The sequence below is a fragment of the Gavialis gangeticus genome, unplaced genomic scaffold (genome assembly GCF_001723915.1).
Source record: "Gavialis gangeticus isolate Ggan-Ray unplaced genomic scaffold, GavGan_comp1, whole genome shotgun sequence".
In the NCBI taxonomy this organism is placed as follows: domain Eukaryota; kingdom Metazoa; phylum Chordata; order Crocodylia; family Gavialidae; genus Gavialis; species Gavialis gangeticus.
The window spans coordinates 9,575,638-9,592,747 of record NW_017729024.1 but is presented as its reverse complement, the minus strand read 5'-3'; the positions used below and the strand labels follow the sequence as shown (position 1 = coordinate 9,592,747).

General features: G+C 39.7%; 1 protein-coding gene across 4 annotated transcripts in view; it reads right to left on the bottom strand.

The window, feature by feature from the left end:
• KIAA0825 (KIAA0825 ortholog) overlaps positions 1-17,110 on the bottom strand; it is a 446,673-nt gene that overhangs the window by 223,763 nt on the left and 205,800 nt on the right. For all 4 annotated transcript variants that reach the window (XM_019516881.1, XM_019516884.1, XM_019516882.1 and 1 more), the window contains 4 exons: positions 15,840-16,073; positions 14,188-14,596; positions 10,131-10,290; positions 5,100-5,255 (listed from right to left, as the gene is read on the bottom strand). In XM_019516881.1, the coding sequence (XP_019372426.1) occupies positions 5,100-5,255; positions 10,131-10,290; positions 14,188-14,596; positions 15,840-16,073 (959 nt within the window). The remainder of the gene's footprint in view (positions 1-5,099; positions 5,256-10,130; positions 10,291-14,187; positions 14,597-15,839; positions 16,074-17,110) is intronic.

Here is a 17,110-nt window from a genome sequence, read left to right as displayed (position 1 = left end):
CTCAGGTCCCTTCTGACCCTACCAACTATGAAACTATAGAAAGCAAAAAAGTGAAGATGCTCTCAGCCACAGGTCACTCACATCCTTGCCCACAAGTGAGGAATGTTGAGTGGATACTTAGTCCCACCTCCTGGTAATGGAGCCATTAGGACTTCAACGCCTTAAAGGTAACCATTCCACCTGCAATGCCAGGACACTGTATACACGGACACTTCTGAGCCATGTCGGTTGTGGACTAATTGCCAATAAGTGACATTTGGGAAAGGTTTGGTCGTTGTATGTGTCCGCACCCTCTATCTCTGCTACTGACGGTGTGCACAGACAAAACACTTAATCCAGTTTAAATGTGGTTTAAACCACAAGCATCCAGATGTACAAACCAGTTCAGAATGGTTTAAATCCCCTTTACTATTTCAAAACTATACCTGAATAATTGAGTATTATTTTGAACTGGTTCTCCATAGACTGGTTCAGCATTATATCTGGACACTGAGCTCCCCATGACTATTGTCTGGTTGGTCCTCCAGGAGTCCCAAATCGCACTGCTCTTCACCCTCCCTCCCACTGCAGCCCCACACAGAAACTGGCTACTCTGGTATGCAACCAGAACTCTACTGTCCCAACCTCCATTTCCTGCACTTGACCACATGTCCCTGGTGAGGAGTCTGGGGGCATCCCTCTGTTGCTCTTAAGAGCTGGTCAATTTCTTTCTATTGCCAGCAACTGACTGGGGTTCTGTGCATTCCAGGCTTATTTTGGGCAGCAGTTGCTGACTGGACCCCAGGGGTGGGAAAAATAGTGGATGTGGCCAGTGGCTGGAATCTATTTCCCATCAGCCCCTGCCTGCATTGCTACAGGTGGTTTCCATGGAGACCATCTCCAGCAGCGCTGGGTGGGGAGCTGCTCTGGGCCAGGATCTTGCAGCAGTGACAGTGTGGTCCAGAGCCAGGGCAAAGCCATGCCTGCACGCCCTTGCCTAAAGTGTGTGGGCAGCAGATTGCAGCTCTGTCCTGGCTCTGGACTACACTGTTACCATCACAAGATCCCAGCCCCAGAGCAGCTCTCCATCCAGCCGCACGCTGTGCCAGTGCTGCTGGGGTCAGTCTCCAAGGAAACTCCAACCTCATGCTGTCATGGCACCACTGCTGCTAGGTTCTGCATAAAAACTGGCTGCAGTGACATGGGTGGGGGGTGCTGGGAGATGGAGTTGGCTGGAATGATCTGGCCTGTGGGCCAGACTTTGCCCATCCCTGGCCTAGAGGCTGGGGTCTCTCAGTTGGCTGCTGCTTTTAAAGAGTTGGTCAACCTCCTTCCATTGGTGGCAACTCATCATGGTTCCTCACATCCCAAGCTTATTTGAGTGAGGGGCAGAAATGTAGCAGTGGTCAGGTGGTAGAGGACTTCCAGGGCCCCTGCTTTCATGTGTCTGGGAGCTGAGGGTCCTGGGGGGGCACTGCCCAAGGACTCCACTGCCACCAGTGGAAGGAAACTGCCCAGCTTTTAAAAGAGAGTTGCCCTCTGAACCCCTAACCCCCAGACACACAGAAGCAGAGATCCACCAAATCCTATTTAATTAATGGAAATTGATGTAAATTGATGAGTGGCTTGAAAAAGGTACTCTTTAAAAGCTTAAAAAACTGGCAGCACCTTAAGAATCCAGAAGCATATCTCCAGGCAGCTCCCCCTCCTTGCATATGTACCTAAGCATATAGGTGACTGGTGCCTCCTAAATCTGGGGGGCACAACACATGGGGGGGAGCACAGCACACCACTACTCCCCCACCCCTTGTTGGGCCACTCCTCCCTGTGCCTCTCCCCTCCCCCCCACAAGATCCCCAGGCTTACCTTTCTCCCAGCAGGAGGAACAGCACCTTTGCTGGGGGATCGGAGCATGCTCCTTACAGGTAGGGAGGGGGAGGGGGAGGGAGGCAGGGAGGGACTGCATGGTGGGGGGACATGGGGCAGTACTCTGGTTGGCTGGAGCATTCTCTGATGCTCCAGACTCCAGAGTGGTGTCAGAGAGGGTGGGCTGGGTAGAGAAGCAGAGCACAGTCCCTGGCCATACAATTAGACCAGCAGGGATCTGCTGGGCGCCTGGCCCTGTCCGGAGTGGTGCCTAGTTGGGGTGCATCAATGGGTCCCCCAGCACTTTTGGGGCCAATCTCAGGGGAGGCATGTGACCCCCCCCACCAGACGCTTGTGCCTAGGCACTACCAGTCAGGATGCCAGCAACAAATTTCAGTAAATTGCAGGAATGGTTCTTTATTGAACTCAGTACTACTGAGAAGGGGGAGCAGATAACTGCAACTCAACTGGGTACTCACTATTATGGTTCAACACAGCATGGCAACACCTAAAAGGTGGTGGCTCTACCTAGAACCCTTAAGGATATATGTGTTGATACCTCTGACCTAGGACAATTGTGAACCAGCTTCCAATCAGTGACATTCTTGGAACAGTTCAAGTTTTATGTCTGTCCACACTCTGAGAGAATGACCTTTTATGTCAGATATTAGGAAGAACTTACAATGTATGAAACAGGAACAGATTATCTGGGAAGCCTGCAGATTCTACAACACTGAAAGTGGTTAAGTACAGGTTAGACAAATATTTTTCTAGTTCAGATAGAGATGGCCTTGGCTAGAGCAGAGAGTTGGGACTGGGGGGACTTCTTAAAGTCCCTTTCACTCCTATTTTTCTATTATTCTAACTGCACAGTGGTAGATGAAATTTACAAATGCAAAATAATGTATAGTATAGGGAATAATCTAAACTACTCATGCATGCTGCTGAGGTCTAAATCAATATAGCCACTAAAAAAAAGATCTAGAAGTCCCTCCGAAGAGCTCAGTGTAGTCTTCTGCTCAGTGCAGAAACAAAAAGGGTCCAGAAATTAATGATGAATATGGTAAGATATAAAAAGATATGCATATGAAAAGAGATTAAAAAGTGTGGAACTGTTTTGCTTAGCCAAGCCTAACGAAAGGCTATAACTACTATATGATAGAGCAGGTGCAGGCAAAGTCTGACCCACAGATTGGATTGGACTTGCGACAGACTCCATTTTCCAGTAGCCCCTGCCCGTGTCACTGCAGCTGGTTTCCATGGAGACTCCAGGAACAGTGGGGCCGTGATAGCATGGGGCCAGGGTTTCCATGGAGACCAGCCCAAGTAGCTCTGGTGGGGTGTGTGGCTGGGTGGGTTGCTGCTCTGGGGCTGGGATCTTGTGGCAGTGACAGCATGAGCTGGAGCCGGGGCAGAGCTGTGATCCACTGACTGTCATCTTATAAACCACTAGCTGTAATTTGTTCATAGTTTCTAAAGTGAGGTAAGATTGCTAGAAAATATAGGGGACGCTGATAACTGAGTTCACAGCTACTGGGCCACAAGGAACATGGGGCTGTGAACAAAGAAAAAGTTTTCACTCAATTTTATCCTCTAATAACAAAATAACCAAGGCACATTCTATGAAACTGAAAGGCAATGAATTTAAAACTTATGAAAGGAAAAGCTTCCTTAGGCAATAATTAACTCAGACAAAAATAGTGTAAAGGCCAAGAGCTTAGTAGGATTTAAGATTCAAAAAAGGATTAGAAATTTGTGTTTAATGAAAACAGATACAGTTAAATTAGATATGATAAAAATAAACAAACTAATCAGGGATTATAAACTTTGTTGCAGAAGCCAGCCACTAAGTTAAGGTGTTAAGAAGAAATTGTCCCTATGGGGAGAATAACTGTCCATTATGAGTATTTTAGCACCTTTTATGAAGCAGCTGATACCATTGGACACCAAATATCTAGTCACTCTATTTGCATGGCATCTCATATATACTTAGGTTAAAAGCAGATTTTTTGAGGAAATAAAATAAGGTATATTTTGGAATAATACAATTAAGTTCAGAAAGCCAGTCAGTTTACTGACAAATAGGGTTGACACAATTTAAGCTCTGTGATCCATTAATTATTTTTATTTAAATGATAGGACAATTTTCCAAGTTCTGATAATAGATTTTATGCTAAACATTTCTGAAATCCATTGCACGCCAATGTGAACTATCCCTTGTCATCGGCTGATTAATAGAGCACTACAATCCTGTCTTACAGCAGAAGAATTCTGCCCTGAGTTGTCAGTATTTGAAGGTCTTATTTTACTACACTATTAATGAATGTAGGCAAAAACTGTAACAGACACGATAAAAATATTATCTGCATTCCAAATTAGGACATGGTTAATTTTTTTTAACTGGTTGTCTAGGACAAACAATCCTTTCCTTTGATAATTTCAATTTAAGATAATTTTTAAAAGGTACACATGTAAGCTGAGTTCATCTGAAATCAAGAACCTTTTCAAATTAGTTTCAATCTTAATTTTGGCTATTATTAACACTTTTATTGCCACACATGACAAGGATTAAATATCCATTAAACAACAAACAAAAACCAGTATTTGTGTTCTATAAAGTGATCTTTGCTTTAAAAATAAATTAAAAAATTAAGAAACCCACTACCACCACCAATCCAACCACTACAGTATCATAACAAAATTATACAAAACAGGAACAGGGCACTCTATTTAAAGTTCATAGTATGGACTTCACTGTAACCTTTTATAAAAGCAAGTGTTTTCTATTTTAACTAGTTGAAATTATACAGGGAATGTCCACGAAATTAAGAAGACTGGTGGACTGGGAGTTTGGGAGAAACTCTGGAAGAAACATTTTCAAAAGTAAGAAACTGACTTACAAATCTGTCTTTGAGAGGCAAATTATACATGGGCCTTACTGGATGCAACTTAGCCACTTCTGAAAACTACCTTAGATGATTTTTTTTAAACTGTTTCCTTGAAACAAATTTTTACTAAATTAGCTCAATGAAGACATATAAAACATACTTTCCTCAAGTGAAAGAATACAGGTGACACCCACATCAGGACTTCAAACATAAAAGAAAAGGGTCTAGACATTCTCACTTTGTACTTTCATTTTATGAACTTTGTACTCATGACATTATAATTTCAATGCCTATTGTCACTTAACATTATGTTGTCACATATAATAATTTCAATTATAACTAATTGACATTCAAATGTTCACCAACCTGATTGAACACATCTGCACAATACTGTTTGTGCACTTGGAAGGGGTTGAAGACTGGTTGTTCTTCTGTATTCTTCAGTATCAAATTTAAACATCTAGTTGGTGGCAGACCCTCTTCAGAAGAATTCCCACAAGACAGTTGTTCTTTCAAATATTCCTTTTAAGAAGAAATGCAAAATCAGTAAAGACCACATACTGGATAACAATAATTTGATCAAATTCCAGCTATAGCTCATTTAAATATCAAGTATAAGTTCACTGGATGCTCAAAATATATATTCCTTCTAATTAAGATGGAGAACCAAAAATTTCTCTCAAAACTGAAGCCTTCTTAAGAATAACTGAAGTTATAGGAAGTAAAGCTGCATGCTCAGAAGATGCTTCATGATATTCTTCTACTACCAGTATTAAAAACAAAACCATTCAAAATATCATGAAGCTGTGATAGACTACAGATTTTATTGTGTTATAACTATGTTCATATTGGGTGTGGACAGACATAACACTTTAGAATGGTTTAAACCTTCTGGAAAGTTTCAGAAGTATACCTGATTAATAAAGTCTTATTTTAAAGTGGTCCTCCTTGAACCAGTTCAGCATTATGTGCAGACACCAAGCTTTCTGTGACAAGTGTCTGGTCAGTCCTCCAAACGTCCCACATTGCACTGCTCTTCATTCCCTCCTCCCCACACAATCCCTGCATGGCACCTGGCCACTCTGGCACTCAGCCAAAACTCTACTGCCCCAGCCTGCTCCTACTTGACCCAGTCCATGCCATGACTGGTTGATTTGAGTGGTCAGATGGATAGAGAGAGGTACCTCTGCTTCTGGATTTTCCTAGGTCTGGAGAGCTGCTGAATGTGTCTACAGCTTTTAAACAGCACTTTCCCCCAAGCTGCTTGTCAATTTCATCATTCCACTGGTGATAACTGACCAGGCTTCGTGCCATTCCAGGCTGATTTGAGCTGCGGAGGGTGGTTAAATGGGTTGAGGGGGTAATCCTGAATCTGCATTCCTGGGAGTCTGCCCAGGTCTCTGCAACTTTTAAACAGCACTGTTCTCCAAGCCACTGGTCAATTTCTTTCCATTTCTGGCAACTGACATGGAGACCCTGCACAGTCCTCAGATGAACCAGCACCCTTAGAATGCAGAAGCAGGGGGTATGTTTCTGGGTTCTCAGGGTGTTGGGTCACCCCCTGCCACATACATCTCAGGGTGCTGGTTCACTCCCACTACATGCATCCACCCCAAATCAGCCTCGAATTTCCCAAAACCTAGTCAACTGCCACAAACAGAATGAAATTAACAAGAGCCTTGGGGGAAAATTCTGTTTAAAACTAATGGAAATTTTGTGCAGCTTCCAGAATACCCAGCTCCCTGGGAACCCAGAACCAGGAATTCAGGGATCTTCCCCACTTGCCAACCCTAGGAAAAGTCTTCTTAAGCCAGTAGCCTGAACCAGAGACCTTGGCAGCACCCAGCTCCTGGGAAGGGAGAAGCCACCTCCCACCAACCAACAAGCTGCCCCTTCACCCCCAAATCAGCCTGTGATACACTGAACCCTGGTACACTGCTAGGAACTGAAGTACATCTTAATGAGTGGCTTGGGGAAATGTGGTCGTTAAAAGACACAAAAGTTCTGACAGCCCCAGAACACCAAACTCTTGGGAACCCAGAAGCAGAAACCTAGGCAGCCTCTTCCATACTCTGACATACACACACACACACAAGGGCACCCCTAGGTCAGGATACCACCACACAGATTTTGGTTAAGTGCAGGAATAGTCTTTACTGAACTCAAAGCGAGTTAGAAGGGGTATCAGAAGAGAAAGCTGCAACTGCAGGCAATTGATGTCTTCTTTTCTTGGTGTTCAGCCAATCCAGGGCCAGGTACCGATATTACACATAAACCAGTCTAAGAGATCGGAAATGATCTAAACCCATAACTACAGACATTTGATGAATATAGACTGGTCTAAAAATGGCAGAACCAAGTCTAAGATAGATCTGATTCACTGTGCACTCAAATCTAATCAATTTAGGTTAGACCAGTGAATCGAACTTCCATACCAGATCCCCTACTGCTTCAAGTTAGATTGCTGTCTTCCAGCATCCCAGCCTCCTTTGCAGTCCCCCACAACCACTCCACAGGGAGGTGCACTAGTACTTGGCCCACATTTGGTTGTTTTGGCTGAGTGCCCAGCAGGCCCCACCCCTGAGCTCTCCCAGAGCCAAGCCAACACAGACCCTCTCCTTAGCCCTGTTTCCTGCCTTCAGCCATCTGACAGCCGCAGGCAGGCAGGGGGAGCCGGGAAGGGAGTTATCTGTATCCACTGCATGAGCCCTGGACCTGGGCACCCACTTCCCCAGGCCATAACATCACACCCTGTCATGAAGCACCTCAGGGTGTACACACACACCAGAAAGTGAGCCCAGGAGAATCCTCACACTTGGGCACACTCCCAACAGAGTCTCACCCTGGCTCCTGCATACCCAGCCAAGGACCCTCATGTCCCCATGCTCAGGGACAGCTACACGGAGCCTGAACCTGGTGCTTAGTGTACTCATTTGTGAGGAGGTAGATTGACATATAAGCTGCCAATCTGCCTTTTTTCCACATCCTATATGAATCCCTAATATTTGAAATTGGAAAATGGTAATTTTATACTGCAACATGTTTCATGGGAATATGCCAGTTTCGATTAAACTTCTGTCAGCACTAGGCTGGATTTTGTGTTATAAATCAGAGAGATAGAGACTGAGAGGGGGAAAGACCACAATAAACACAGTTGGAACATTCATCTAGGACATGGGCAAGCCAGTCTTAACACTCTGCTTTATCAGGTTCTCCCTGACTTGGATCTCTTGTTGGACCTGTCCCAATCCCACTTGGCATTAAAAAAAATAAGGATGTGAATTAGATAAGGATTTGAACATGGGTTTCTCCATCTAAAGGGAGTTCCCTAATCACCTGGCCAAAGAAAGTTTCTCTCAGTATGGCCCAAAGAATATCAAATTATTTTGACAAGTGAAACAACACGAAAGAATTAAACAGTTCTTCAAAACAGCCAATGCATTAGAATATTCACTCCAGTCCCACTTATATACCACAGCAGAAAACACCTGATCAAAAAATAGAAAAGAAAAAGAAAACCTAGAACATACTACAGGAAGAGAGCAGGAGAGACAAGAGCACCACTAAGGGTTTGGCCACTTCAGTAGAAGGAAATTTGCTAGCTAAAATCTATTCAGATGATCTGAAGAAGTGGAAAATGGACAAAGTGGACCCTACAAAATAAGACAAAAAAAATCCCAATAAACCTTGGCAATCTAACCTGAACAAAAATTCCTTCTTGACCTCAAATCTGGTGACAGTTTAATCCTTGGAAACTTTCCAGTACAATTAGGGGCACCAGCCCATTACAGCCTATTACCCATCTCTAGTTATAGTTAATGCCCAAGGCTTTAGAGAAGGTACATGTGAGATGGAGGGAAAGGGAGCAGAAACAAACATGCATTCAAGGGGGAAAACAATTCTGGCCCCTAAAGGTGACCAACAGAAGCCCTGACATTTCTCTTGAGTTTGACCCCAATTATGACAAAATTTAAATAGAGATGGCATGACTTCTCTGTGTGTATATATCTTTATAGAGGCAAGGATTGCCAAGCCTGTGCAAGAAACGTAACATCATCCCAAGGGAACTCATCATCTGCCACCCTCTAGCTAACACACAACTTTATATATGCAATACAACTATGCAGGAGAACTTTGGAAAAACTAAGAAACCATCTTCTTTACCTAAACTACTCCAAAAGGGATCCACTTAAACAGGATGTACTTATACTATAAACTAAGAGACATTAACCTGGAGACATACCTGATGCCTGCCTCTTGTATAACTACTGGACAAATCATGGCTACAACGTCACCCCAACACTACCATTTATATTTACAGACACATGAGTTCCTAAATTTATACTATTTTGGCACCCAAACAGCTGATTTGATTTTCAGAAGTGTGAAGTACCCAATCACTACTATTAATTAATAAAAATGGATTTTCAAATCTATTAAATGGATTTATAAATCTGTGTGTGTGTATACATATATCTACACACACACACCCCTTTTCCTTTAGGATTTTTAGATTTTTAAATTCTTGGCCTATGCCATATTTACAGAATCATTCACACCATTAATCACATACACACACACACACACACACACACACATAATACACATATATACACACACATACACACACACATATGTAATAATATCTTGAACAACTATATACGTGTTTGAATATCTTCAAATAAAATATTAATTCTATTTTTTTCAAGAAGGAACATTCAGCTCTGTTTATCTGTATTACCATATAATTAAATATTAATGGTTATTTCAATTTATACTGCTCATGAAGATGAAAACTAAAGTACAATCCTTTCTATAGTCTAGGACCATTCAGTGCAGACAATGTCAGATTTTTTTTACCTTGTCTAGATTCCACACAGCTAAATAAATCTGAATCCATTTCCAAATGGTTAATGTAAATGCTCTTACATAATTTTGACTATAGTTTAACTAACAGGTTTATATAGATTAAACCAGACTTTCATCACAATGTATTTATCTTGCCATTACAAATGTGTTCTTAGAATCAGAGGCATTGATTTACTACATATTTAATTCTACTTCCTTTTAAGTTATTTTTCAATAGCCTGCTGATTTTCTTACTATGTTCTAACTCTTAAAATATATCTACGGTCTATACAATATAAATCTGAGGCAAGTTTATGAGCCATATACTGTTTAAGTACATAAATAAAATCCACATTGCTTCCTGTTAAGTAATCTTTCTACACAAATGCAGAAAAGCCTAAACTGAATAGATTCTATTACAATGCAATATTGAGTTTGGTATTGACTTTAAGAAGCATTATCACCTCCTTGACTAACCCTTAGCTGCCAGCAGACGCTGCCTCAGGCCAGTACACACCTAATTGCTCGGTAAAAAGGCCGTTTCCCTACCTCATTGAGCCGGATGATGTGATAAATTTGCCTCAGGTATTCGCTGCCACCTGGTTTGTGGCAGATATCCAGGACCATCATGTTTATTTTCTGCTCAGTCAATTCCAGTGCAATACTTCCCTCCTCTAACACTGCAGCTTCCTCTACAGCAATAAAGGCACTAGAATAAAGCAAGCAATCATACAAATATTATTAATGTAAATAAAAATATTGCTAAAATTCATAATATTAATAAATACGTCAACATGAGTCAGTAAGTGATAACATTTGCAAAGATATGGTCTGGGCAAAAACAGTGCTGTTCAGATGCATTTCTTAAGTTGTATATGGAATTATGCTAAGCACTTAAAGACATTAAAATAATAAGCATTCCTTAATTCCTAATTTTAATTATGTTTAAAATTAATACAATTGTTGAAATTACAGTAATCCAAGAGATGAAAAAATGAAACAGTCCTTTTTTCTAGAGCTTATAAGAAACAAATATTTTTTCTCGTAGCATTAAACAGTATCTTTCCTAGCATTAACATTTAACCTTTTGTACATATTTCTTTGCCTGCTCTAGAACATAAAAAATGACTAAATCAAGTGTCCCAAAGGAAGCTATTATATTCATAATTGGTTAAAAAAATTAAATCTTAGGTGTTTAGGTGCCTAACTCTCATTGAGATTGATGAGAGTTGAAGACCTAATGTTTGAAAAATCTTGTCCCAAAAGTAATGTTTATGGCTATTATTGTCATATTTCGTCTTATAAAAATCATAAACTAACAATTACATTGGAATCAGCAGGAATAACTACTTATGCTGGCAAAATGTTTGAGAAACATTGCTGAAATACATTCTTCTAAATTGAAAACACCACTTAAATCAGAATTCCTTTAAATATCTGGGTCTGTAGCACAAATGTAACTTGGCACCCAGATATCACAGCAATGGACACATTAGAACTTGAGAGACTAATAACCCATAACATGTTTTCTATATATATTACTGTATTCATAGTAAGATCTACAAAATAAGCATTTTGAATAGAAGCTAAGGTCTTCATTGTTTATGGTTCTGAATAAAATTTACTACAGTTCATTCAGCTGTTTGTTGCAGTTTACTTTTGAAAATGTGCCATAAATACAAAATTAGTACTGCTGAAAGTTGCTGTTGACTTAAAGGCTACACAGCTGCTGGATTATAAAGTTGATATTGGTTCCACATGTAGTTTCAAAACTTTCTACAGAGTAAATAGCTCAAAATTAAAAATTATAATTCTGTTCTTAGCTGAACAGAAGTAAAGGGTTATGTTATTATGGTATATTTTATATAAAAGCTTCAAAAGAAATAGATCTTTAAAACTGAAGCATATTTAAGGCTGATTTTTTGATGCTGTGTATAGATACAAACTAAATTTCTTGTCAAGCTTCCTAGAGGTTGACATTGAAAAAGTTGAGGCCTTCTGACAAAGAAGTGTATCAGTGTCAGCACCCAAATTGTATCCTTTCCTGTCCATCACTGTGCAGGTGAAGCAGATGATTGGATTCAGTCAGTGCTATGATTAATGAGTTCCTCTCTGGATTTGGGACTGCCTATCAATCATGTCATTAGGAAGAATGTACCCTGAAAGAGGCAGACCTCAGCCAAGGAATAACTGCATTCATCTTAATCTGTATATGTACCCAGTCAGCCAAGTCAGGGTCACCATGATGAAAAACAATAATCTTCAACTCGACAAATTACTTTGCAAAGACAGACATTTCTTTACTTTTTTTGGGCTGTGTGTTCTCAAGAATATAACTTGACTGTTTACAGCTCGGGTGTTACTACAAAGTGAAGGTTACTTTAATGAATAGTAATGCTTTCAGGCAGTATACAAGACAGGTAATGCATACAGCTGCCACTTTCTCCACTGCAGAGTTTTTTGGGGTTTTTTTTAATTTCCATAAAGGCAAAGTTAAATCTGTGTTCAACAACTGGAAAAAATCTACCCAAGGTTTTCCATTTTATTTATTTATTTTTATTACTGCCAAGATGTAATCTTGAGAAGAACTATGATAATTTAATGTAAAAACATTACACATTTCTGCTTACAAAAATATTATACATTTCTAATATATGATGCATTTCTAACTTGTGAGCAACAGAAAAAATGAGTTAGGTATTTCATTATAATACATGCTGATAAATATGCATCTAGGTACAACAAATGTTTTATACACATGCACCTGCAAGTGTAAATATAAGTACGCATACTAGGGGTGTGCAAAATGGGCCCTATTCAATTCTGATTTGGATTCAGCCTGAATTGGGGACACTGCTTCAATTCATTGATTTGGATCACTGTCCCCAATTCAGTTTGGCTGAATCCAAATCTTAAGATTCAATGCTGATTCAGAGAATCAGCCATTTGGACACAGACAGAGCTTTAAATAATTTTTCTACATATCTCAAGGTACCAGGCACAGCTTGTGAATGCTGCAATGCTGCGGTGGATGGAGCATCCCACAGGAGTGTGTGGGGGCCCCCTGCATACTTGTCGGTGAACCCAGAAGTACTTCTGCTCCACTTCTGGGTCCGCCACGGAGTGCGTGGGGAGGGGGGCCCTGTGCCCCCAGCTCGGCAATTGACTGCAAGGGGACCCCAGGTGCCCCCCCAGACCCAGGAGGCACCAGCTGCTGAGCCAGGGAGGGTGGAGGAGGGGCGCCCAGCACTCTCTCTGGTGCACCCAGAAGTGAACCGGAAGTGCTTCTGGTCCACTTCTGGGTCTGCTGCCGAGTGTGCTGGGGAGCCCCCCGTGATTCTGTGGGACACTCCATGCGCCCCAGGACCGTAGCAGTCACAAGCTGCCTATACATTTTTGAGGGTTATGACAAAGGTTCAGGTGATAACTAGGATTTCTATTGCTTTAAAAAGGGCTTATAATCTTAGTAACTAAATTATAATACTATTCCAGTAGATAGTAATGTATATTTTTAAAGAATATTTTGCCTTATGAAGAGTCCCATGGATGACATCTGGCTTTAATCTCTTAATCACTGGATTAGAGTCTGTAAATTAGTATTAAATGCAAATGCTAAGATTATGAAGGTCAATGTCAATAAGCATGTGTGTGATACTCACTGCTTACTGCTACTCTTGCCAACTGAATACCTCTAGAAAAAAAATGCTGTACCTCAGAGTGCTTCAGGAAAGCTTTCTCATTTAAATGGGTAACTCAAATCTAGAATTACAACATTGTTTATATGGATTATTACTGGTGGGAAATTAATGGCACTGACCTTGGCGAGCATGCATGAAAAGACAAACAACCTTACTTTCAGTAGTCAACAAGTTTATTTACCAATCTGTGCAACTCCCATAAATGAATACTAGAAAGCAAATGAACAATATTTTTAATAATGATACATAGTATCAAAATTAGACTTTTTTCTTGAAGAATCTAATTATGGATAAAAGAGAGCTATAAACACATTTATACCATTCAATCACTTGAAAAACCATTGTAAAGCACAAAAACACTTGGACCTTAATAACAAATCTGCATGAAGGTTGATATTTGCCTCATAAAGAAACGGTTGGGTGCATGGCCCGTCTGTTCTGATATGTCCCACTTGCCCTCAGGGTTTGCTATGTTATAAAATGAAATATGCTTACTTTTTTAATCAAATAACAACACAGAAAGCCTTTTATAGCCACTAAGTCCTTCTTAATTTAATCGCCATAGCAGCATCCATTTACAAACTTATTATGTGCCTTACAGTTACTCTACCTGTTCACACAAAGTAGAGATGAAACTGTGTTCATTTTTCAATCAGTATAAAAATCACAACTCTCTGAGTACTAGGAGTAAACTTGCCCAATGCCACACCTATGGTTTATATTTGCAGTATGCAACTGTTTTCCAGCAATAGTTTATCATCAATATACCAAACACAGAGAACTCATCTAAATTAGAGGATACAAAACCACTGTTCATCTGAAAACAGTTCATTTGCTTCTATTTTGAACATTTGCAAACAGATCTTTAAAAGAAAAAGCATCACCTGTAAATATTAAGTTATTCTTACCAGTCAATGCTCAATTTTCTTGCTTTCAGCAACTGACTTTCTATCCAATTTGGTCTTTGTTGTTGAATGTTCAATATAACCTTCTGGGTCATTTGTTCAGGAGTACTTTTCTGTTTTCCTATAATACTTTCCAAACATGCACAAACTAAACTGAGTTTCTCTTTGCTCCATCTGTCAAGTGTTGCACCTGTTAAAAGTTCTGCAGTGTTTCCATCCTCAAATATCTGACATATAATTACAATCAAGTTCCAGACAAGCAGACCAGCTTTCTTCAATTCAACAAAGTTTTGTGACATTTTTCTCTCAGCCAGAAAAAAGAAGTACTTAATTGGGGGAGGCAAACATGCAATCACTGTAGGTAACTTGCTGATTACAATAGATACTGCCTGAGCTGCAAGCCTTGTGAAGCCTTAAAAAGAGAAAAAAAGAAAAGGAGATATGATTAATATTCTGGTTCTACTACAGTTTAGTTATGAGTGTACAGGATAACTCCTAACTTTATTTGGCACTGAAAATGGCTGGGAAGATTTACTCAACAATGTAGCTAGAAATCTATTGTACATTACTGTATATTAATCTTCAAAATCAATTGAGATATCACAGATTGAATTGAAAATAGCAAACCAAGAAAATTAAGATCTAAGGTTGCTATTTCATTTATAATTAGTCCTGCTATGTTCAGTTATTATAGCACAACTGATAGAGATGTTTGTTCATTGTTCTGACTGATTTGAAATTAAATAGTACACAAGGTTGACATTAAAATTGCTGTATATTTTTTGTTTTAATCCGTACTGCAGGGAAATATGTTAAATCTCTCAGGAGTATTGCAGTCTACTCATAATGTTTTGGTTATTTCTCCAACCCCCACCTTCTTAAATCACACAAAATTACCCTGTCCCCATAACACCAATTGTTCTAGAGTTTCCATAATATAGGCAAAATGGATATTGGTACAAGTAACCTGGACCACTCAGGTTGCTTTATGTGGCCAGTATATTGTGAAGGGGTGGTAAAGAATCATAGAATAATGCCATGATTCTGGTGCTAAGCAATTTCTGAAGAATGGCTTGCAAGATCTAAGATTTTAAAGACATGGTTGTTTAGCCACAGGTGTTCACAAAAAGATCCATGAAATCATCTTTACTTTTCAGCATCTTTAAAAATATTGACTACTATGTATATCTATATTAATAATCTGTATGCTAATTTTAATACTATGCAGCTATACATTTTTGTAGACTAAAGTTTCAGTAAACAATGTACTCATAATGTATCTAAATTAAAACACTGCTGATTAAAAATGTGATAATTATGAGATCTGAAGTTACAAAATCCATAGGTTCACAGCATTTTCAACTGGTCAAGAAGCAAAATCTTGAACATGGTTTTATATGTTTCTGTAATTATAAGAAATAACTAGAATTTTTTTAAAAGCCTATGTGTACAAGGTTGAAAGCATCAAGAAAGTGTACCAAAATGTAATATCAACAATTTAATTAATACTTTTCAGAAAAAGATAGGAAACTAGCTTGAGAACAACTATATTTGTTGTCAAGCCATACAACTCAGCTATAATTCTTGAGTGTTGATGTTCTCATTAAACAGATAACAAGCTCTTATGACAGTTTTATATAACATATGTAACCTACACTTCCCAGATTCTTTTTTCTTTAGTTGTCTAGGTGTATATTTCCATTCCTTTGGAATTGTCTTCAGCAAACTTTCAGGTACTATATGTTTATGCTGACAGGTTCCATAGTTCTCTGTTGCTTCCCATGATTGCATCAAAGAAATTATCTGCTTCACTATACCCTTGACCGAATTAATCAAAGTCAGCTTCAAGCATCTGATAACCTCTGGCTCTGATTCACCACAACTTGAAACTTCAGAGAAAAGAAAAACATTATACATTCAATACGCATACAGCCATTTGTGCATGTTTGATTATTTCAGAAAGAGATATTTTAAAACCCTGGTGAAAAGAAATGTAAAAACATTATTGCTTATAACAACTTCTTCATGGTTATCATCCTGTAACAAATTAGAAAAACATTACAAGGCAAAATAGGCCTGTATGACTTACTATTATACTGGAGAGTGTATTTAGTATCATTTGTTTCTCCTTTTTTCATTGTTCTTCGTAACTTGAAGCTCAAAACTGAACTGATACTGCCCATTTTCTTGTTCAGTACACTTTTATCTTATTTGCCTTTAATGGAGCAACCTGATGTGGCTGCTTTCATTTAATTTCTTGCCTCCGCACCTCAATCATCAACAACATCAACATAATACTAAAAACAGCATTTAGAAAATAGTATGGATTGTCAATGTTTGATTACAAAGCAGCAGAAAGAAAAAGAATGGAGTTTTTCCATGACAAAAGGATCAGTATAAAAAATTGAAGTTGCACAAGAGAACAACTTGACATAACTTCTCATAGATTTCATAGACATTAGGGCTGGAAGGGACCTCAGAAGATCATCGAGTCCAGCCCCCCACCCAAAGGGCAAGAAGTCAGCTGGGGTCATAGAATCCCAGAAAGATAAGCATCCAATTTGCTCTTGAAGGTGTTCAATGTAGGTGCTTGAACTACCTCTGATGGCAGGCTGTTCCAGACCTTGGGGGCTCGGACAGTAAAGAAATTCTTCCTTATGTCCAGCCTGAAACGGTCTCACAGTAGTTTATGACCGTTCAATCTTGTCATCCCTTGGGGCGCTCTGGTGAACAAATGTTCCCCCAGATCCTGGTGGTCACCCCGATAAACTTATAGGTGGCCATCAGAGCACCCGAGCCTGCGCTTTTCGAGGCTAAAGAGCCACATGGCTCTCCACCTGGCATCATAAGGTCTGTTTTCCTGACCTCTGATCATGTGTGTGGTTCTCTTCTGCACTCTCTCAAGTTTCTCCACATCCTTTTTGAA